Genomic DNA, 24,591 nt, shown 5'->3' on the forward strand with positions numbered 1-24,591 from the left:
AGTCGGATAGCTCATCTATTCTAGGTTCTGTTATGGCCCCCATAGCCCACTACTCTGGGTTACAGCCCAGGGACCCTACACCCAGCAGCCACGGTCTGCACAATCTCTAACCTCACTGCTCTTTCCCTGGGCAGCTTCCTACTTCGCTCCCACGGGCTTTCTTCACCCTTCTGGGTAAACCCTTCCTTCAGGGCTTCTGTCTCCCTGGGTTTCTTCCTTTTCCCTCTCTAAGCCCAGAGAGTGACTGTCAGTTTCCACACTGCAGTCCCCTTTCTTTCTTTCCCTGTTGTTTTATGGTGCCACAATTTCAGCATGTGAGGCTATAACCATGACCTAGCACAGTTTTCGCATAATCAAAAATCTATATCCTCTCACCCAGTCCTGTATCCTTGAAAAATTGAAGTAATGCTTTTTAATGCTACCTCGTTTTCCCGGTATTCTCACCAATCCTTTCAGCCTATATTCCTTCACCTTGAGGTGTCTCAATTCTTCATAGACAATCGTTCTTCCTGTGTAATTGTTCCTGCATTGCCACAGCAAATGCAAAACTGTTTCTTGTACTTTGAATATATCTCACAACCCGTCTTTGTGCTTGTTTCATAAATATAAATTACTATTCAGGTTACAGTGACCCGTTAGCACTCTAAGTGTAGTTACTTCACTTCTTTTTTTAATAGTAAGTATACCTTTATCCTCAAGTTTAAGACATATTCCATAGAACCTTCATCCTTTTTTCTCTTTTGCCCATAGTTCTTGCCATTCCGTCAAAAGTTTTCTCTTAACCGAACTTTTGAAGTTTTGTTTACTCAGAGGGATCTTTATATCAACCGCCTAATTTTAAGGCATTTTTTGCTGTTTTATCTGCCATTTCATTGTCCAGTATCCCGACATGCCAGAATCCACACTATGGATATATGTATACCCAACTCCAGAGTTAAGAACAATATTGAATTGATTGTCATTCCTGCTTTCCAAGGTTCCCTTTCTAATTGCCATTATAGCTGATAAAGAATCACAGCAGGATAGCAGTCATAGTTGGGCATACATCACTTATCCAGGTCACTGCCAACAGTATGCCCATCAATTCGGCCATCATAATGGCCCCAAAATTGGATAGTCTCATAGATCTCTTAATTCCAAATTCGTCATCCCCACTCTTCCTGTGTTATCTCTAGAGCTGTCAATATAGATTTGACAACAGTATAAATTCGTAAATCTCAGTCATCATATTTGACAGTCTTACTCTTCCCTTTGTTTTATTGTATAATTCCGGATTCACAACTGAAGAGACAACCATCCAGGTAGAGTTTGATTTCCCATGACTAGAGCCCTACCAAATTCACAACCATGAAAAACGTGTTACGGACCATGAAATCTACTCTCCACCTGTGAAATTTGGTCTTTTGTGTGCTTTTACCCTATAATATACAGATTTCATGGCGGAGACCAGTGTTTCTCAAATTGGGGATCCTGACCCTAAAGAGAATTGTTGGGGGGTCACAAGGTTATTTTAGGTGGGTCGCGGTATTGCCACTCTTACTTCTGCACTGCCTTCGGAGCTGGGCAGTCGGAGAGTGGCGGCTGCTGACTGAGGGCCCAACTGTGCAGGCAGCAATGCAGAAGTAAGGGTGGCAATACCATACCAGGCCATCCTTACTTCTGTGCTGCTGCTGGCAGCGTCTCTGCCTTCAGAGCTGGGATCCCCGCCAGCAGCCGCCGCTCTCCAGCTGCCCAGCTCTGAAGGCAGTGCTGCCACCAGAAGCATCACAGAAGTAAGGGTAGCAGTACCACAACGCCCTCTACAATAACCTTGCGACTCTCCACAACTCCTTTTTGGGTCAGGACCCCTACAATTACAACACTGAAATTTCATATTTAAATAGCCAAAATCCTGAAACTTATGATTTTTAAAATCCTATGATCGTGAAATTAACCAAAATAGACTGTGAATCTGGTAGGGTCCTACCCATGACTAAAAATTCTAATTTATTCCAGCCCATCCTTTTCACCCAAGTGTTTTACCCATCTTTTGTCCCTGCTAGAATATGGAAGTCTGTGACGCCCAGTTACTTCTTGTCTACTTAATTCCCAACAGGCCTTGTATGTTCATTTAGTACTCTTATCTGCACTGTTTCCATTAACCTTAGCCCCAAAGGTTAAATTTAACAATTTCATCCTTGAATGTATAGGCATTTCTCCAGTTGTTACCTGCAGCACACACAATGGAGTCGTAGTGCTCCCACCACATGTGATTCACAGATTGTGTGCTTGTATCAGCTCTAATATTTTTAAGTGTTCCTTTAGAAGCTGAATTAAATACTTGACATCCATAATCTATAACTGGTCTTATTAGTGCTCTATACAGCATCAACAAATGTTCTATTCTGCATCCCAATTGTTCCCAGCAATGCTTTTAAGCAGATTCATTCTATCTTTACATTTAGTCTTTATAGTATCGATTTGACCCCTCCAGGTTAGTTGGTTATCAAGCATAACTCCTAAGAATGTCAAATTTTGAACTCCTTGGTATTTCTCCTGTATGGAGAGATAAGTTCCATTTCCTCCCAATTTTCCTTTTTTGTGAAGATCATTCCCTTTGTTTTGGCAAGTGAGAACTTAAATCTCCAAGTATCTCCCCATTCTGAAATCCCCCTGAGCACCTCATCTGTTCTCTACACAGTTATCTTAAGTTTTCTATGTTTGTCCCATATAGCACAGTCATCTAAAATAGAGTAATACCTATTCCTGCCCATATACTCTCCAAGAGATTGTTAATCATAATGTTAAAGAGAGTTGGGCTGATAACACTCACCTGTGGAATGTCATTAGTAAATTTATAAATATTCAGAAAAGCTGCCCCCACCCTGACTTGTATGATTCTATCACCTAAGAAATCTCCTATACACCTTTCTTTCTCTTGTTCCAGTTTCGGCTAGTTTATACAGCAAGCCTTCCCTCCATAGTATGCCATACACTTTTTCTATGTCCAAAAAGACAGCTATCATAAACTCTGTTCCTCATAGATTTTTTGTATTTCTGTTTCTAATCTTCTTATATGATCAACTGTGCATCTTCCTTTCCTGAAACCACTTTGTACACAGTTTATAATTTCATTTTTTTCTAGGTATGATACTAATCTCTCATTTATCAGTCTTTCCATAATTTTGCCCACAAACTATATGAGGGCAATAAGTTTATATGCATCAGGTGTTGTGTGTAATTTGCCAAGTTTTCCTATAGCTATAACCCCTGCTTGCTTCTATTCTGCTGGTAGTATTCCTTCACCACATACATTATTATATAATTTCAGATTCTTAAACTCCCTTCTGGTAGGTGGTTAAGCATTGTATTACATATACTATCTTTACCTGAGGTTGTATTTTCACTTTTGTCTGTAGCTTTTTTGAGTTCCTGTATGCTGAAATTTTCATTTAGGACTTAATCTTTATATTCTACCCAGCCATGTAAGAGCTCACAATTTTCTTCAGCAAACATTCTTTTTTGTTCACAAAACTCTTTACTTTGATTTTGCATCACTACTAACTTTTTTGGAACTCTTTTGCTAAACTGTCTGCTTTTCCTAAGTTAGAACTTGCAGCTTTATCATTTACTATGAGACCAGGTATAAATTTGTTTTTACTCTGTATCCCATTCATTCTTTTAACTTGTGTATATATCTCTGAAACCTTGGAATCTTTGTTCATTTCCCACAATACTTTCTCCAACTCTTTCTTTGCCTTTTTAATACACCTTTGTGCTTTACATCTTTTATAGTTCATTAAGTCCTGCCTTGTCATTGTACTTTTGCTTTGTATGCCTTATTTATTTCTTTTTATTGCTGCATTTATAATCTTAATTCCCCCATGTAACTGGATTTCTGAGTTTGTAGCAATTTAATGTTTTACATATAGCTACGTTGGGCACTGCTACAACACTCTTTATTATATTATCATGAAATTCCTCTAGCGTGTCACTTATACAATTGGTACTTAGATATTCAGCACACTTACTTTTAAAGAGTCCCCAGTTTCCTTTTCTAAGGCTACAGGTAGGAATTCCTTCAGTGTTTTCAACATTACTTTGGCTTTAATATGTAATTAGCATAGGGAAGTGATCACTTCTTTGTAGATTTCCCAGCTGCAGTTACTTGCTATCTTGCTTGTTGCAATTCCTAGATCTAAACATAAAAGGGTTCCATCCACCAAATAAAACCTAATAGGTGCTCCAGTATTGAGCAATGCCAGGTTATGCATCTCAATGAACTATTCCATGCATTTGCCATTATCATCAGTTTCCTGCTTTCCCATAATTCATTGTGGCTAATAAGGTCTCCATAATTAATATATGGGCCTTTGAGCCCTTTGCTAACTCTTCCAATTCTAAATTGTCTAGTTTTGCACACAGGTTGTAAAGTTTATAGATTTGTATAAAGGTGCCATTATTCTGCAGAGGAAACTCAACAGTATTGTACCCAAAACGTAAGTTCTGTATATCTATGTCAACATAACCAAGACATTCCTCCTCTGATTTTTCTTTCACATATGATTACATCATATCCTGGAAGTCTAAACATAAGTTTTGTCACTAACCATATTTCTTGTACATGTCAGGTTTGTTTTCCATTTCAAAAATAGTTTTCTTTAATTCCTGACCATGTGTTATTAGACTATGTTCCAGCAAAAAATGTTAGAATCATGTTGTTTAAACTACATTATTACCTACCACCTACTGAGGAACAGGAAGAGTATCTTTGGATACAAACTGGCTAACCTAGTGAGGCGGGCTTTAAACTAGTTTTAGTGGGGGCACTATGCAAAAGCCCACAGGTAAATCAAAAACATGAAGACCTGGTTGACGGTTCAGAATCTGAAGGAAACATGGGACAAAGGAGAGACAAGAGGGAACACAGAGGGGAAATCAAATCAGTATCTTAGATGTCTGTATACTAATGCAAGAAGTATGGAGAACAAACAGGAAGAACTAGAAATGCTAGTGAATAATCACAACTATGGCATAGCTAGAATCTCAGAGACTTGCTCAGGAAGGATAGGCAGGGAAGAAAGGGAGGAGGCATTGCCTTGTATATCAAAGATGTTTACACTTGAAATGAGGTTTAGATATAAATAGGAGACAAACTTGTTGAAAAGTCTCTGGGTACTGGTAAAGGGGTAAAAAACAAGGGTGATGTCATGGTAGGGGTCTACTATCGACCACCTAACCAGGAAGAAGGAGTGGCTATGGCTTTTTTTAAAACAACTAACAGAATCATCCAAAGCACAGGACTTGCTGGTGATGGGGAACTTCAACTACGTAGACATCTGTTGGGAAAATAACAGCAGGGCACAGATTATCCAACAAATTCTTGGAATACATTGGAGATAAATTTTTATTTCAGAAGTTGGGGAAATGAAGTAGGGGCAAGGCTGTTCTGGATTTGATTTTAGCAAATAGGGCAGAACTGGTTGAGAATTTGAAGGTGGAAGGCAGCTTGGGTGATCATGAAATAATAGCGTTCATGATTCTAAGGAATGGTAAGAGGGAAAACAGCAGAATAAAGATTGCATTTTAAGAAGACAGACTTTAGCAAACTCAGGAAGCTGATAGGTAAGATTCATGGGAAATAAGTCTAAGGGGAAAAACAGTTTGAAAGAGTTGGTAGTTTTTCAAAGAGACATTATTAAGGGCACAAGTGAAAACCATCTCACTGCATAGGAAAGAGGAAGTATGGCAAGAAATCACCCTGGCTTAACCAGGAGATCTTCAATTATCTAAAATTTAAAAAAGAGTCCTACAAAAAGTAAAAAGTAGGTAAAATTACAAAGGATGAACATTAAAAAACAACACAAGTATGTAGGGGCAAAATTAGAAAGGCCAAGGTACAAAATGAGATTAAACTAGCTAGAGACATATGATAAAGGGTAACAAGAAAACATTATACAAATACTTTAGAAGTAAGAGGAAGACCAAAGACAGGGTAGATCCATTACTCAATGCGGGGAAGACAATAACTGGACATGTAGAAATGGCAGAAATGCTAAATGCCCTTTTTGTTTCAGTTTTCACCCCAAAAAAGTTAGTAGCAATCGGGCATCTAATATAATGAACGCCAGTGAAAAGGAGGTAAGATCTGAGGTTAAAATAGGGAAAGAATGTGTTAAAAATTATTTAGACAATTTAGATGTCTTCAAGTCAGTGGGGCCTGATGAAATACATCCTAGAATATGCTAGGAGCTGACTGAGGAGATATCTGAGCCATTAGCGATTATCTTCAAAAACTCACGGAAGATGGGAGAGATGCCAAAGGACTGGAAGAGGGCAAATACAGTGCCAATCTATAAAAAGTGGAATAAGGACAACCCAGGGAATTACAGAAATTTGAAACACCTATAAGATAATAAGGTGATATGTAACAGTCAACATGGATTGGTCAAGAACAAATCATGTCAAACCAACCTAATCGTTTTATTTGACAGGGTAACATGCCTTGTGTATAGAAGGAAGTGGTAGATGTAGCATATCTTGACTTTAGTAAGACTTTTGATACTGTCTCACATGACCTTCTCAAAAACAAACTAGGGAAAATATAGCCTACATGGAGCAAAACCAATCCCAGAGCATAGTTATCAATGCTTCACAGTCAAACTGGAAAGGCATATTGAATGGGGTCTCAAAGGGATCCGCCTAGGTCTGGTTCAGTTCAATATCTTCATCAATGATTTAGATAATGGTGTAGAGAGTACACTTATCAAGTTTGCAGATAATGCCAAGATGGGAGGGGTTATGAGTGCTTTGGAGGACTGAATTAAAATTCAAAATGATCTGGGCAAACTGGAGAAATGGTCTGAAGTAAATAGGATGAAATTCAATAAGGACAAATGCAAAGTACTCCACTTAGGAAGGAACAGTCAGTGGCACACATACAAAATGGGAAATGACTGCGTAGGAAAGAGTACTACAGAGAGGGATCTGGGAGGTCATAGTGGATCACAAGCTAAATATGAGTCAACAGTGAAACACATTTGCAAAAAAACCCAAACATCATTCTGTGATGTATTAGCAGGAATGTTGTAAGCAAGACATGAGAAGTTATTCTTCTGCTCTACTCTATGCCGATTAGGCCTCAGCCTGAGTATTGTGTCCAGTTCTGGGTGCAACATTTCAGGAAAAATGTGGGCAAATTGGAGAATGTTCAGAGAAGAGCAACAAAAATGATTAAAGGTCTAGAAAACATGACCTATATAGAGAGATTGAAAAAACTGGGTTTGTTTAGTCTGAAGAAGAGACGACTGAGAGGGGACATGATACATAAAAGGTTGTTACAAGAAAGAAGGAGAAAATTTGTTCTCCTTAATCTCTCAGGATAGGACAGGAAGCAATGGTCTTAAATTGCAGCAAGAGTGATTTAGGTTGGACATTAGGAAAAACTTCCTGTCAGGGTGGTTAAGCACTGGAATAAATTGCCTAGGGAGATTGTGGAATCTCCATCATTGGACATTTTTAAGAGCAGGTTAGACAAACACCTGTTAGGGATGGTCTAGTTATTATTAGTCCTGCCTTGAGTTCAGGGGACTGAACTAGATGACCTATTGAGATCCCTTCAAGTCCTATACTTCTGTGATTCAAAATGGCATGAATGTGATTTATCGAGTGATTGCCTATATGAAAATATTTTTCTGACACTTTGGGTTTTTTTATTCTTTAGTCTTTTCCTCTGTCTGTAAAGTGCAATTTATCACTTATATCATAAATGCTATACATTTCTCTTTGTTTACAAATAGTACATCTTCATCTATTCCCCTTAAATTATCTTTCCTGCCCTGAACTGCGTGTTATTTTACCAGTAGCTCTTTTCCCTCAAGGGCATTTTCCTCCTTCTCCACGTTCCATTGTGAATATGTTTTTGGTTGCTTTTGCATAGGATATTTTATGGATAGTTTTAGTTTTCTCGATCTATCTTTCTTGTTCTGCTGCCACTAGGCCATCAATTAATCGCAGTTAATCCCTGCAATTAACTGAAAGCAAAATTAACATGGCAGAGGGCCTGGAGCAGCACCAACCCGCAGCTTCCCTTCCCAAATGGGAGAGAGGCTGGAGAAGCCCTAACCCACAGCTTCCCAGGTGGCGGAGGGGCTGGAGCCACCCCAGCCCACAGTTCCCTGGGTGATGGGGCAGTTGGAGCCGCCCCAGCCCACAACTTCCTAGGCGGTTGTCCTTATTCCCAAGAGGAGCTAGACCCCCATGCCCCGACAAGGGCTGAAGCCCCAAGCAGGGCTGAAGCCCTGAGCCCCCAGAGCTGAGCCTATATTTGAAAATATAGAACTCCACCAAAAATAAATTATATAAATGGTATTTTAATATTAACAGTGCGATTAATCATTACTTTTTTTAATTGCTTAACAGGCCTAGCTAGCTGCCACAAACCCTTTGTATACTGCACTGTGCATATCCCCCCAATTGTTGCATTTTATTTCTCTTCCTTCCATTCTGTTCTCATACAAGTGTTCTCCTCCACATTTACCACACCTCGTTTTCCCCTTACAGACAGCCACCGCATGCCCAAATCTTTGACATATATAACATCTCAAAGGAGCCGGGATATATGGTTTAACTCAGAAGAGTGGATATCCTATGTTAACTCTATTGGGTAGCGTTCTACCTTGGACAGCTGTGGATGGTGTGTGTTCTCCCCCTCTCCTGCTAATCAGTTGCTCAACAAACAGCAGTTGGTCCTCATTTATACCCCTTTTAATTTCATCCTCAATAATGCCTACTGAAAGTCCATACATTACCCCTCTTGCTTCTGTCATAGGCAGCTAGCAAATTAGTTTATTTTCCCTGAAATTGTAGTTTAAAGAAGTTTCTCAGCCTGTTCCTGTGTGTACATTCTACTACTAAATTTCCACCTTGCATTGTTTTAGCTCTCAATATACCTCCAATACTTCGCTTAATCCACTGTTTTCAAGAGATTAACATCTCCCATCTTTACCTTTTCAGCTAGTGATTTGATAATTGAGATGTTAATCCTTTTCCTTACTCTTTTTTCCATCCCTGTCTGCTCCCTCTTCTTCAGATACAGATATTTCTGTTCTTTTTTTCTTCTTCCTAATCTGAAGCCATTCCTCATCCTTTGCTTCTTCTCCCTCAGTTTCCAACGTAGCTTCCAGCCGTTCCCTCTCAGCCTGTATTTCCAGCTTTGTTCAGCCAGCCAACCCAAGCCCAGCTCTCAGCCTCTCCTAGTCTACACAGCCAGCCTGCAGCCCTGCAAACAGCCACCTCAAGCCCAGCCAGCAGCCCAACTAGCCCCCTTTTTTTTTTATTTTCCTTTTTCTCTCTCTATGGCGAAGCAGACAACTAAATAGTCTATAGCCGCCACCGTCTCTAATTCCTCAGTACATAGCGGTTTAGATCCTCTCACTCTGCCCTGTGTCTTTCAGGTAATGTCTGAGCATCTTTTTAATAGGACTCCATTTCCCCGATGTTTTTACTAAATCCATCATGTAATTTTTTTTAACCTTAAGACATTTGAATGCCTCAAAAAACTTTTCCCTTTCTTTATCAAAGCCCTGACATACCCACAAAAAGTGATCAATTGTTTCTTCCACTTTACAGAAATCACATAGTCCATCTTGTGTCTTTTTATTCAAAAAAAGATTTTTGTTTAAGCCACAATGGCCAGTTAGAACTCTAAACGAAGATACACCATTAGTCCTATCCAAGTCCTGAAGTGTCGAAATCCTCCACTCTAGGGCACAATTCAAAAAATCTTCTTCCTCTTTTTTCATTCATCCAAATTTTTTCCCATTCCTTGTTTAAATTTTTCTGTTCTAGGCTTTTGAATTCCTGTTTACTCAAGGGTATTTCTATGTCAATCCTTCCACTTCTTACAGCATTTTTAGCTGCTTTGTCCACCATTTCATTCCCTATTATCCCACTGTGCGCTGGGATCCAAGTTAATGCTACATGTGTCCCCATCTGTACTAACTGTCTTATTAGACATATATCTTCATTGATTATATCACTTCTGCATACTGAGACACCCGTTTTTATTGCCATAAGGCCTGAGATTGAATCCGAAAAAATGACCGCTGCTACTGGATGTCCATCCCAGATCTAATTTAATGCTAGTATTATAGCTACTAGTTCAGCTGTCATGTCAGCTACATAGTCAGATATTCTTTTAGATGTACTAATGCCCAATTTTGTTATATAATATGCTGTCTCTACTCTTCCTGTTTTTTTCTTTTTTGGACCTATCTGTACATATTTGACAAAACCAACTCTACTTTTCATGCATATACTGGTACACTTAATCTTTAATACTTACTGTCTCTTTTTTACCATTAACTTTAGAAAAGTAAATCTAAATCCACATTTGGACCTGCAACTTTCCATCATAGCTAATTTTCCCATGACTAAAAGTTTTGACTTCATTCAGCCTTTCCTTGTCTTTCAACTCCAGCATCCACACACTAAGGGTACGTCTACACTACCCACCGGATCGGCGGATAGTGATCGATCTATCAGGGATCGATTTATCGTGTCTAGTGTAGATGCGATAAAATCAATCCCTGATCACTCTGCCGTCGACTCCGGAACTCCACCGCAGCGAGAGGCGGAAGCGGAGTCAATGGGGGAGTGGCAGCAGTTGACTCGCCACCATCCTCACAGCCAAGTAAATCGACCTAAGATACGCCAACTTCAGCTACGCTATTTGCATAGCTGAAGTTGCGTATCTTAGGTCGACCCCCCCTCCTTGTGTAGAGTTCTAATGTCATGTGCAATATTTCATCTATTGAATTCCCAGCAGTCTTCATCAATTTGTTTGGTACTTGCATCGTTTCAGTTCCAACTAACTTTGGCCCAGAGTTAGATCCAGTACTTTCATTCACAGTGTAACTGGTGTTTCACTAGAAGCTATCTGAAGCACACATGTAGGTGTTGTAATAAATGCACCTCACACAATTTGTAGTGCCTGTAGCTCCCTTTCTGCTGCAAACTGCCTGGCTTTATACTGAGGGTCCTGTGGCACCTTTGAGACTAACAGAAGTACTGGGAGCATAAGCTTTCGTGGGTAAGAACCTCACTGCAGAAGCATCTGAAGAAGTGAGGTTCTTACCCACGAAAGCTTATGCTCCCAGTACTTCTGTTAGTCTCAAAGGTGCCACAGGACCCTCTGTTGCTTTTTACAGATTCAGACTAACACGGCTACCCCTCTGATACTTGGCTTTATACTGTACTTTAGCCACCTTCTCCCTCAACAGAACTTTGAGGCATTAGTCATTTGCAATCAAGCCAAACTCTCCACCAGGTGCAGCCTATGAAATTAATTGGCCTTGTCTGTGCCACCTTAACCCCTTCAGGCTTAGTATGGGGGTGAACACCCCATCACAATGCTACATAAATATGATTGGTTTGATGGAAATATTCAAACAAACTCATTGAGAGACATGTACTTCACAGAAACGTGCTTGTTTCTCATAACTTTTTTAGAAGGGGACTGAAAAGATTTTTTTAAAGCAAATGCCTTAGAAATATGTGTTCAAAATATATACTTAAATGGTCTGCATAGCAAGGGGAAAGGGACATGTGGCACATTTGGAACTTAAAGCATACCCTTTTCTCTTTCCTATTGATTTTTAAAGTCCAGACGCACCGTAGATCACCACTCCCACACGTAAGTCACCCAATCCCACACTAACCTCTTGGATCTGGTCTTCTCTAGGAAAAAAAAGCATGTTCTTAACTTAGGTTAGCTAACACATGGCAACTTATACAAGATAAAATCCTAGAGATGCCAAGGCAGCTTTTAATGTTAGCACATTAGCAGATCTATATAAACCCTAGGTTCCCACATAGTCTTTATCTTGACCTGCTAATATGTGTGAAGACTACAAACTGCCTGGTCATCACTAGGATTTCACCTCATATTAGTTTTCACATGTTTGCTAACATGAGTTAACAACATGCTTTTTGTTTTTTTTCCTAATGAAGATACATCTTTATGGAGACATAGAAGCTCCATAGGAGTAAGCTAAGTGCCATAATATTACAATATTTCATGGTTTTCAAATGTATTTTTACCTAGAAAATCCTATGGGCTATAAAATACAAATATTAAAACAGTTAGAAAAATGTGCACTATTGTTAAAATTGGGGCTTACATTCTCTCCACCGGTGCTTTCCAGATTCCTGCAGGATTCAGGGGGTAAGTCTGATTTAATACAGAATATAAGGCAGTAAGCTACAGCGGCTTTGGTCTTCACAAGCTGGCAAAAGAAAAAAACACACATTAGAAAAGTGCTGACTTTCCTTTTTGCCGTGCTTATGTGCGGCAGTCAGCACTGATTTCGAAAGCTGTTTGATTTTTTTTTTTTAATAGCCTTTGGGGTCACAGTTAATCAAGTCCAAGCAGCCAACTCTCTGCTGTAGTGATTTTCCTATAAATAAAATTTGACAGGGAGAAATCAAATACCTTTGAAATCAACAGTAGAGTATTTAGACAAGTTGTCTCGAACTGAGGACTGACTCCAGCCTTGTAAATCATTGCCAAATATCACACAGCTTGACGGCCTAATCCTCTGAATAGATATCTAATACTGTGTAAATCTGTGTCAGGAGGACAGCAGCACCTGTGATGTATTTCAGGGTGACATTTGTGGCACTCTAGAGAAACTGGTAACCCATTCTGAGCTGAAACCTGGTCTTATAGGATTTGAACAATGGACCTTTTACCTTGAGCAGAGGTGGACCTATGGCCCATAAATCTGGGACTGAGGAAAGAAGAGAATAAAGCACATGTGGAGGAGGGGCACCATTTCAGATTGGGGTGGGGGGGCAACTTTAACCATGATTCCTGGAGCTACCTAGGTACTTGAAAACTCTAGGTTTTTTGGCAGATAACTTAGCAATTAGCTGACAGGAGCCCTGTATCTAATTCCTTTATAAAAGAAAGAAAATTAAGTAAATATTAGACCCATTCAGCTCTAATAACATGTTCTGACATCTTGTGCCAAGTCACTTAACGGACACTGGTTAGGTTTAAAATTTTAATGTATATTCTTACTTTATTACTAACTCTGTGGAGAGAGAGACCCCCGTCAGGACTCCTGGGAGGAGAGCAGGGTCTAGTAGGTTACAGCGTGGAGCAGATACACCTGGGTTCTATATAAGAACATCAGAATGGCCATATTGGGTAAGACCAATGGTCCGTCTAGCCCAGTATCCTGTCTTCCAACAGTGGCCAGTGCCAGCTGCTTCAGAGGGAATGAACAGAACAGGCAATCATAAAGTTGTCCTGTTGCCCACTCCCAGCTTCTGGCAAACAGAGGCGAGGGACATGCAGAACATGGTGTTGGATCCCTGTCCACCCTGGCTAATAGCTATTGCTGGACTTAAACCTCCAATAACTTATCTAGTTCTTATTGGAACCCTGTTATAGTTTTGGCGTTCACAACATCCCTGGCAAAGAGTTACACATGTTGACCGTGAAGAAATGCTTTCTTTTGTTTGTTTTAAATTTGCTGCCTATTAATTTCATTGGGTAACCCCTAGTTCTTGTGATATGTGAAGGAGTACATAACATTTCCTTATTCAATTTTTCTACGCCTTTCATGATTTAGAGACCTCTATCATATCTCTTCTTAGTCATGTCTTTTCCAAGCTGAAAAGTCTCAGTCTTTTTAATCTCTCCTCATACAGAAGATGTTCTATACCCCTAATAATTTCTTTTGCCCTTCTCTGTACCTTTTCCAAATCCAATGTATCTTTTTGAGATAGGGTGACCAAATCTGCAAGCACTATTCAATATGTTGGCATACCAGGGATTTATATAGAGACAATATGATATTATCCTCTTATTATCTTTCCCTTTCTTAATGATTCCCAATATTCTGTTTGTTTTTTTAATTGTCACTGCTCATTGAGCAGATGTTTTCAGAGAACTATCCACAGTGACTCCAGTATCTCTTTATTGATGGGTTCAGCTAATTTAAACCCCATCATTTTGTATGTATAGTTGGAATTATATTTTGCCATGTGCATTACTTTGTTTTTATCAACATTGAATTTCTTCTGCCATTGTGTTGCCCAGTCACCTTTTGTAACTCTTCTCAGTATCTCTATCTTGAGTAATTTTGTATCATCTGCAAATTTTACCACTTCAGTGCCTACCCCTTTTCCCAGATCATTTATGAATATGTTGAATATATACACCTCTATCTCGATATAACACTGTCCTTGGGAGCCAAAAAATCTTACCGCGTTATAGGTGAAACCGCGTTATTTTGAATTTGCTTTGATCCGCTGGAGTGTGCAGCCCTGCGCGCGCCCCCCCCCCCCCCCCCTGGAGCACTGCTTTACTACGTTATATCGAATTCGTGTTGTATCGGGTTGCATTATATTGGGGTAGAGGTGTACCTCTCTCCATTCTCACCTTTTATTCCTACCCTTTGTTTCCTATCTTTTAACTGAAGTGCCTGGCAGTGCTTTCAGGATCATTAATTTACTTTAATGACAAGCCTTTTGTTATCTTAATCACCCTGCCTCTGTTTATAAACAAACTCCCTGCCCCAAAGGCTGTGCTGCTCACAGCTTCTGAACTCCACATATCACACTCAAGCTGTTGCAGTTAAGAGCTCCGTCTGGAGCTAGGGTGAGTTGATCTCCCCTACAAAACTCGGGGGGGGGGCTAGATCCCTCCCTTGGCCCCGCCCAATGGCACCCCTGATTGTGCGGGAGACCTGAAAACCTTTCAAAAGTTTTGCCTTTAACTCATTCTGGGTAAAGATAACAAAGGGAAAGGATTGTAGCTGCACTGCATTTTAATCCTTTTGTTGTAAAAATGCATTTTTTTAAAAATGAAAGAGCTGAACTTTTAGCAAGTGCGTTGGTAATTTAGTTTCTGTTTTCCATATCATGTCTCAACCTATTCATAATAAGGCACACAGTTCTCTTTTTCGTTCACCTCCCCCACAGGCAAACAACTGTGGAAAGGGACTCTGCAGGACTAGTGCCATTGTCTGGCTATGCCAGACAAAAGAAAGGAGGCACCAGGTGTGGTTTAATTAGGCTGCAACTTTATTCTCTTAAAATATCTGGGAGTACCTGGCAACAATTTGTACAGTACAGGAAGGAGGAGGGTCACCTCCCTGCTATACCAGATGTATAGGGTTACCATCTGTCCGGGTTTCCCGGGACATGTCCGGCTTTTTCAGCTTTAAATGGCCGTCCGGGGGGGGGATTTCTAATAAAGTAGAAATGTCCGGGATTTCCCCCTTCCCCTCATGCAGAGTGCAGCGCGGCTGATTGGATGGCTGGGCCTGATTGAAAGCCGCTCGTAGCCACTGGGGCCTCTAGCAGCCAGAGTCCCTCCCCCTCCCCCGCTACCTTCTCCCCCGCAGAGCAGCACCACAGTGTTTGGCTGCACGTGGAGCTCGCAGCTCTCCCTCGGCCTGGTGGGGGGGGCAGGCAAGGGACAGGGAACGGGGGGGTTAGATTGGTTGGGGGTTATGGGGGGGGCTGTTGGGAGAAGGGGGTGTAGAGAGTGGTTGGGGCAGTCAGGGGACAGGGAGCAGGGAGACTTAGATAGGGGGTGGGGTCCTGGGGGCAGTTAGAGTGGGGGGTCTCAGGAGAGGGCAGTCAGGAGACAGGTAGGGAGATTCTGAGGGAGGCGGGAAGTGGGAGGGGACGGGGCTGGGGCGGGGCTAGGGCGGCACCCCGTGTCCTCTTTTTTGATTGTTGAAATATGGTAACCCTACAGATGTAGGAGCCCCAAACCTCTTCCTCAACTCCTTTAAAGGGTGCTAGGAAAAGGAGGGGGGGGTTGCTTCCCCTTGTATGAGATGTAGGGGCCCCAAAACCCCTTTACTCAGCTCCCTTAAGGAATGATTTCCTTCCAAGCCTTTTCCAATCTATGTTATCTGATACCTGAATTCCTCCCATACCGAGTACCTGCACTGGACATCCACAACAAGTTTTATGTAGTAAGTTGCGACATTATAACCTAACCCTCTTATTCTACCCCACTGGGTCTCAAACCAGCTGTTGGAAAGATGACCCCCCACACACACACCTTGGTCAATCTGTCAGTGAGGGAAAAATTCCTTCCCAGTCCTCCCGCACCCCCCAAGGAAAAGAGCAACTAGCATAATGTCCACACCAGGTCAAGGGGGAATCCGGTCCTTTTGCCATATTCAGGGTGGGTGTATGCTGCCACCTTGATCCTCATAAAGAGGCCTCTGCAGGGTTGCATGGGGTATAAATATCCTCCCACTCTTCCAATAAGCAGGAAGGGCAGTGCAGTTACTTTCTCCTGACCTGGGAACAACTGCTTCCTGCCCTTCCTGTCCATCCCTGTAAACATTCCCCTTTCTTCCCACCCATTGTAAGAAATTCTTAAAGGAGCAACACCCCTTTTCTCCCATCTAACTGGACAAAAAAAAAACCCTTGCATGAAGCTTGCGGTGAACACATTATCAGTATTAAATTTTCCAAAGGGGGTAGGAGCAGAAATATGTCCAGACACCTTCAGAAATTCCTACTGGGGCAGTACACCTCACAGGGCTGTGTATCTATGCTGTAGTGGAGTCCTTAGTATACAGGGAATACCTCAGTAATGCCAATCATGTTACAATGTTGTGAGTCAGCAATTGAAAAGCTATTTTATATACGCAGCACATGTGCCCAATACTATGGGCTGAATCCTACAATCCTTTCTCCTTAGTTGGGCAACATTCCCATTGAAGTCAATGGGTGGAGTGAATAAGGACAGCAGAATTTGACTCTATGTTAATGCAATATCAGGGTCCAGATTTTAACCACAAATTTCAAGAAACTCAGAGTGAAAGGCAAACGAATATTAAATGAACATTTACAGTGCTACACATGAGCATGAGAGAGTGTGAAAATGAGAGACTACTTGGTGATGTAGTGCACTGTGGTTATAAAGGTTTCAGCAACCCTAGTTTTGGTTGGCTACATTAACAATGAATGGTGAACACCAGGGGTCAGCAACCTTTAAGAAGTGGTGTGCCAAGTCTTCATTTATTCACTCTGATTTAAAGTTTTGCGTGCCAGTCATACATTTTAACGTTTTTGGAAGGTCTCTTTCTATAAGTCTATAATATATAACTAAATTATTGTTGTATGTAAAGTAAATATGTTTTTTTAAATGTTTAAGAAGCTTCATTTAAAATTAAATTAAAATGCAGAGCCCCCCTGGAGCAGTGGCCAGGACCCAGGCAGTGTGAGTGCCACTGAAAATCAGAAACAACAAGGAGTCTGGTGGCACCTTAAAGACTAACAGATTTATTTGGGCATAAGCTTTCGTGAGTAAAAACCTCACTTCATTCGGATGATGAAAATCAGCTCGCATGCCGCCTTCGGCACACGTGCCATAGGTTGCCTACCCCTGGTGAAGACAATAGCAGGCTAGACAGAGCATCCCAAATGAGTGTCAGTAAAAGCTTTATACCACACTAATTCTAATTCAATTCAGAAATGTTATAGAGAGTTTTAAATGTTTTAGTAATACTATTTTTCATAGGCCCTCCACCTGTAAAAGCCAGGGTGCCATAGATAATCATTAATTCCAAGTGAGCAAGCCTTAGAAAGGGAGAGAAAAATATGACTAATTAATATATGGAACCTATAAAAATTATCTACTTAAACCTAGCCTATGTCTGATCTATCTACCTATTAAGCTTTTATACCATGCTTATCACCATGGTAGAGAAGCATTTATTATCCGTCTTCCTTCCACTCCAGCCACGGGAGCTGAATCAGTGAGGTGAGTTTGCCTATTGCACCATATTAAAGTGTGTATCAGTGGCTAGTGCTCGGTGCTGTACACCAATGCTTCTTCCAGTGCAGCTGTGCTGATTTATGCCAGCTGAGAATCTGACCCATTGTGTCTGTTCCTGGCACTATTGACTCCAGGAGCTGCTACCCAACTGCTGGCTGTGTCTAAAAGGTGCAATAGAACCATTAATTTATAAAAAATTAAAACATTGAGTGCATTGTACAAAGATGTTTAGAGATGATTACTGTCTGCTCAGCCTTGTGTATTCAAATGACTAAGCTTATAGGAATAGGGATGGCCCAGGGGTTAGGATGCTAGCCTGGGACTTAGACGATATGGGTTCAATTTCCTGCTCCATCACAGACCTCCTGCATGATGTGTTTCTGGTCCCCTCTGTAAAATGGGGGTAATGGCATTTCCCTCCATTATAGGGGGCTGGTGAAGATAAACACATTCAAGACTGGAAAACACTCAGATGTTACACTAATGGGGGGCCATATAAGCACCTTAGATAGGAACGAAGGATTTGTCAAGGTGAGCAATGCATATATTAAGGTAGTCAGTCAGATCTCAATTCCTGGCAATAGAAAAGGTTGTAAAGATGGAACAAAAATTAATCTGTGTATTTTCCTCTTGAAAGTCAGAGAGATGCTTACAGTGCATGGGAGTAGCTTCCTTTTTCACTCCCCAGTCAGTAAGAATTCAGGCTGTGAATATCATCTGTGGCTGTAAAACCCATTTACTTCGTGTTTGTTCATTTGACCAGTAATCTCAAATTCCATTCAATCTGCACAGATTTCAGTTGTTTGCCTGATAGCAACAACTCTTGACTATGACCAGCTGGGCGCTATGAAATCTCTCAGAACACTGAGGGCATTGCGGCCCCTCCGAGCCCTGTCCAGATTTGAGAGCATAAGGGTAAGGGTATCTTTTAGTGTCTATCAAGTATGAGCACTTTTAATGCTGAGCACCTTCTAACTTTCCTTACAGGAAAATAACATAGAATCTTCTCTTTTAGGTGCTGTGTGGGGATCCAGATAACGGTGACAATGGAAAGAGTCACACAAATTATATACATAATTCTTTTAAAGAGTCCATAATAAACTCAGATCCAGTGGCAGGTTAAGGGGAGATTTTTTTAAATTGGTATTTAGAATTGATAATTCAGTCGACCATGGCAATCTTAAAATCTTCTATCGTTTTAATAAATCATTGGCTCTTGCAGGATCTTAAAGTGATTCATTGGGAGAGCACTAAATTGTAGCATTTACATGATTTAATAATACTTCTAATGATAGATACACACACACACCTCTGTCAGCTATAAACTAAATAGACTGTTGCCGCCACAGAATAGTATTTTTATAATTGTAATCTCCCCTTTTTCTGACCAAAAAGGTCCTGTTGACATTACTAGGCACCTGTGTGCTTCGCTAGAAGGAAATAGACTCTATTTCTATGAGTTTACATTAAATTGGAACAAAGGCTTTATATTCTGAAGGCATCGTGGAAAGAATTGTGTATATATCTGGATGTTAAAACTTCTTTTCTTTTTGCATTGATCTAATTCGATATCTTCCATTTAGGGTATTTCGTCATTGTCCCGCTAACAGGTTTTTTCTTTTCAGGAAGGAACGGCAGAAGAGAAGTAAAATGGTAGGATTGTGCTAATAGCTTGGACTTTTGCTTTATGTCTCCATTCAGGTCTCTTTAATAAGCCTCATAGCTAACTCACTTGGATACTCCGAAATGGGTCCTATTAAATCCCTTAGGACTCTCCGAGCTTTGAGACCATTAAGAGCATTGTCACGATTTGAAGGGATGAGGGTAAGAGTAAACAAAGCAACCATCGAAGCCCATCTGTGTGAACATCAAGCATGTAAAAGGGCCATATTTCTTTGGTTTTGTTTTCATTATGACTGCAAAGGAAATGAATGATAATGCTGTGTGGGGAAAAAACCACCTCCATTGTATTGATTGCATTAGTATAGCTGCAGCTTTTACTCTCTGGTGGATTTCATGATAAGCTAATCCCGCTGCATAATTTGTCATACTATGTTTTAAAAACAACTTTTTGGCTGAGGTAACATCTGGCTAACAATTGTCTCTTTAATTATGAGGCACATCAGGGAAAATAATTTTGCTACAGGTTTGTTCCTGCTTCCAAATTTTATTAAAATTAGAATCAATCACAAAGTTGTTGAGGACTTTTTAACTAATAAAGAAAGTGAACATTAGAGGCACACTATGTATAGAAAACAAATGAGCAAATTCACAAAAACTTTCCTCTAAAGTATTTGAATTTTAATATAGAATGCCAGGATTAGCATTGTAAGCATGTGACTTGTGTTCATTGTTCTATCTTGCATGTTTATCCTCTCCCATTTGCATTTTCTTGAATGTATGGCTGTATCCACCAGTATCATACATATTTATTTGTGCTTGATTAGCATAGCAAGTATGTTTAAGTATCTGGAGTTGGGCTTTGTTCTTTAAACTATTTTTATCTTGCATGACTATCAAATGACGATAGCTGCATTCTGTACCAGTCAAAGGTACCACTAATACTGTAGATCACAAGGCAAAACAAAACAAATCTCTGTATGGCACAACCTGTAACATTTGGGAGTATATAAGGTACCAACTTAAGCACCACTTCCAAGATTTCTGATTCTGATATATGTAAAATTACATCTGTCCTATCTGGAGACACCAAATCCCTAAACTATGTCAAGGAAAATGGTACGGTGTTAATAATAAAATCAATTTGGAATATGGCGTCTTTTGCCTCTAGATCGCAAGTTCAAATTCAATACAAGTCACTAGCAATCAAAAGTCTATACAGTCCATGTGCAACAAGTTGGTGGTTTCAGCTGAAGTCCTAGTGGTCCAGTTTCCATATCATAATCATGCCATAGTAAGACAGCCAGAGGACTGAATGAGCCTAGAAATTGAGCTAACCCTATAAGTAGTTAAGTACATTGGTGGAGCAGTGTGGGGCATCCAAATTTGAACTGTTTTGGTTCAAAACACTGCATTCTTCTTAGTGAACCCAAACAATATCATATTTTAAAGAGTATTCACACACAAAACAGTGCATAGGCTTAAGCTGCCAGATCCCCAGCTGGTGCAGCTCTACTAAAGTTAATAGAACTACTTCTGTTTACACCAGCTGAGGATCTGGCCCCATATTTTTATGAAGTGTGGGTTGTGCCATATATCCAGCTTCACCTACTACAGGCCACATTGCTTTACCACATTCAGGAGCCCTAGCAGGAAATATGGTGCAACTGAGAGGGACAAAGATCTGATCTAGACGCATAGTTGCACCAGTTTAGCTAAAGGTGTGATTTGTGCGTGGACATCTTAAATTGATTTAGACCTGACTTACATTGGTTTAGCTTAAGTCAAGCTCAATAAAAACCCATATAGCCAGTTTTAAAGCATTATAAGAATATCCATACATAAGTTTGTATCGGTTTAACTAAATGGTTGTTAAACCTAGCAACTTCTGTGTGTAATCCAAGTCCAAAGTATGGGGCATTTGAGAGGCTGAAAAACTGAGAGAGTCGAGAAACACTGAAGGAAGGTTGGGTGGGATGTTTACTGAGAGCTGGAGAAGAAGTTGGTTTGCTGTAAACCTGCAGGAGAAGACCATTTTCTATTACATCAGTCCCAGAAATGCTGTTCCTAAAATGCCCAGGTTTTCTGACACAAAGTTCTTGTCCTCCCTACCCCGTAGATATAGTTGAAATGTGTACAGTCTTTGTGCCTCCTTTTTCTGAGCTATCAGAGGTACTGAATTAGCTTGTAAACTATGATAAAGTATCATTGAGACTACGTTCCACTGGAAAATCAAATTATTATATTTTTAGCATGTCTAACCATACTTACCATGGCTAGTGACAGTAAGACCTTTCATTATTAGGAACTCATATGCTCCAGAATGCACAAGGAAAATTACCAGAGGAGAGAGATATTCAATAATGTTAATGTTGAGACGCAAACACATAGAATAAGGAGATGATAATAGTTTGTGTTTGTGTAGTGCCTTCAGTTAAGGAGCTCAAAGTACTTTGCAGAACTAAGATGTAAGCAAGAAAATTCTCATAGGGTGCTTCACTAAACTATATTGTGCCTAGGCTTTGAAGTCAATTGGTCCTGACTAAAAGATAGAGAGGTAGACAGGTGATTTGGGGCCAGTGAATTAGAGGCATTGATAGGTTTGGAGGGGTGGTGTCTGCAGGGTCCCACCCACACAAGGGCTCCAAGATTGCATGGCAAACGGACCTGTCATGACTAGACTTCAGAGTGGCCAGGCCCCATGCCCTCCACATCCCATTTCTTCCTGTCTGGCAATGGGCTGAGTTCCAGTGCAGGCAGAAGAAATCCTCAGCTTGCACCAGCCCAACAGAGGGTTCTAGAAGTTAGGAGAGAACTACTTTCCAGCTATCCAAAGAGAAACCCTTTGGAGGCGGCCTCCCACAGGGAAACTGCAGCAGAGCCTTCGGCTGGTGCCTAGGGGTAGCCTAATGGTGCGTGCACAGCTGCCAAACCCTGCTGACAAAAACTGTCTAACTGATAGATCTCAAAAAGTAATTGTAAATGGGCAATTGTTATCCAGTGATGTAATGTTTCTAGTGTGGTCTCAGGGATCTGTTCTTGACCCAAATCTATTCGATATCATTATCAATGACCTGGAAGAAAATATAAAATCATTGCTGGTAAAGCTTGCTTATGGTACAAAAATTAATATAGTGGTCAGTAATGTTAAGGATAGATCAACTATACAGAGCGATCAAATGGGAAACTGGGCTCACTTGAACAACATTCATTTTAATACAGCCAAATACTGCATACATCTAGGAACAAAGAAAATAGGGCACCCTTGTACTATGGGGAACTGTATCCTGAAAAACAGAAGTTGAGAAGGGCTTAGGGGTCATAGTGAATAATCCACTGAACATGAGCTTCCCATGTGATGTGATGGCTAAAAGAGCTAATGTGATTCTCTGAAGATAAGCAAGGGAATATCAAGTAGGAGTAGGGAGGTGATATTACCTCTTAATAGAGCATAAATGAAGCCATTACTGAAACACTGACATTCTGGCATCCACATTTAAAAAGGGACATTGAAAAATTGGCAAGGGTTGGAAAAGAACTACAAGAATGATTCAAGGTCTGAAAAATCTGCCTTAAAAAGGGAGGGATTTAAGAAGTTTAATCTATTTAGCTTATCCAGAAGAAGGTTTAAAAGGTGACTTGATCACAATGTATAAGTACTGACATGGGGAGAAGAGTTCTAATAGCAGAGGGCTATTAATCTAGCAGACAAAGGCATAATGAGATTCAATGGATAGAAGCTCAAACTCATCAAATTCAAACTAGAAATAAGGCACACATTTCTAACACTGAGAATAATTAAACAGTGGGACAATTTACCTAACAGTGTGGTGGCTTCTGCATCACTTGAAATCTTTAAATCGAGATTGGATGCCTTGCTAAAAGATATGACCCTAGATCAACCAAAAGATATGGGCTTGATGTCAGAATTACTGGGTGACCTTTTCTATGGCCAGTACTACACAGAAGATCAGACTAAATGTTCACACTGGTCCTTTCAAGCCTTAACATCTATTGGGCAGATCATCAGCTGGTGTAATTGTCCATGAAGTCAGTAGAGCGATGACAATTTACGCAAACTGAGGATCTGCCCCATTATGAATTGGTGAAAGGAAATGTTGAAGATTTAGAGCAGTGGTTCTCAAACTGTGGTTCAGAACCCCATTTTAATGGGATCGCCAGAGCTGGCTTAGACTTCCTGGGGCCCAGAGCTGAAGCCGAAGCCTGAGGGTTTCATCCCTGTGTGTTGGGACTCAGGTTACAGGCCCCCTGCCTGGGGCTGAAGCCCTGGGGCTTCAGCTTTGGCCCCCTCCTCTCCCCGCCTGGGGCAGTGGGGCTCAGGTGGGCTCAGGGTTTGGTCCCCTCTCCTGGGGTTGTGTAGTAATTTCTATTGTCAGAAGGAGGTTGCAGTGCAATTAAGTTTGATAACTCCTGATTTAGAGCACCTCCAGATGCCAAGTAGGGCATTGGGTGGCAAAAGGCTACCCCTAACAGAAGTTATGGGGAAGGAGGTTTCAAACATGGCCAATAAGATATTAATGGGAATTCAGTGTCATAAAATCATCTCTTATAGATGATTGTACTGTATATGTTATTTCTAGACATAACACAAATTTGGTCCTTTCTTTTGCAATGTTTGCGTCTCAACTTTAACATAAATTCTTAATAGTTTCATCTGTTTACATATTCAAATCCTTAATCAGCTGTCACTTGCACTGATGTAAATTAGGAGTAGCTCCTTTTAAACAAGTGGCATTATGTTGGTGTAAAATCAGTATAAGTCAGAGGAGAATTAGGCCCTTCATTAATAATACATTCAAAGAGGTGTTACATGATTTGCTTCAAGTCTTGTGTCATATTTTGTTATCTACACTCCACTGAACATAATTCAGCACAAGGAAAAAAGGAGGATGCATGCATGACCATCATTTGTATTGTTTAACTTGCATGATTGTGTTCTGTTCCTATGCATGATCATTTGCACTGTAATCTCTCTATCTCTAACAGCCATAATGTTTTTGTCTCTGTCACACATAGTGTAGTTGCAGTAGTTTGGGGCCAACATGGTTGGACATTGAACAAAAACATCACATTAAAGAGCAAATGAAAATTATTAAGATATCTATTTGGGCGTATTCCAATGATCATTTGCTTTGTAAATTATTTTGCAT

The 24,591-nt window shown here is 40.5% G+C and overlaps 1 protein-coding gene across 8 annotated transcripts in view; it reads left to right on the forward strand.

Annotated features, from left to right (window-relative positions):
* The window catches only part of LOC117872006 (sodium channel protein type 5 subunit alpha-like), a 336,265-nt gene that overhangs the window by 286,265 nt on the left and 25,409 nt on the right, over nucleotides 1–24,591 (forward strand). For 5 of the 8 annotated variants that reach the window (XM_034759936.1, XM_034759939.1, XM_034759942.1 and 2 more), the window contains one exon: nucleotides 18,593–18,715. The exons of 1 other annotated variant lie outside the window; for it this stretch is intronic. In XM_034759936.1, the coding sequence (XP_034615827.1) occupies nucleotides 18,593–18,715 (123 nt within the window). Of the gene's footprint in view, nucleotides 1–18,592; nucleotides 18,716–19,501; nucleotides 19,625–24,591 lie in introns of all 8 variants that reach the window. 2 more of the 8 variants (XM_034759944.1, XM_034759938.1) reach the window with 2 other exon arrangements.

Source organism: Trachemys scripta, chromosome 2, assembly GCF_013100865.1.
Source record: "Trachemys scripta elegans isolate TJP31775 chromosome 2, CAS_Tse_1.0, whole genome shotgun sequence".
Classification (NCBI taxonomy): domain Eukaryota; kingdom Metazoa; phylum Chordata; order Testudines; family Emydidae; genus Trachemys; species Trachemys scripta.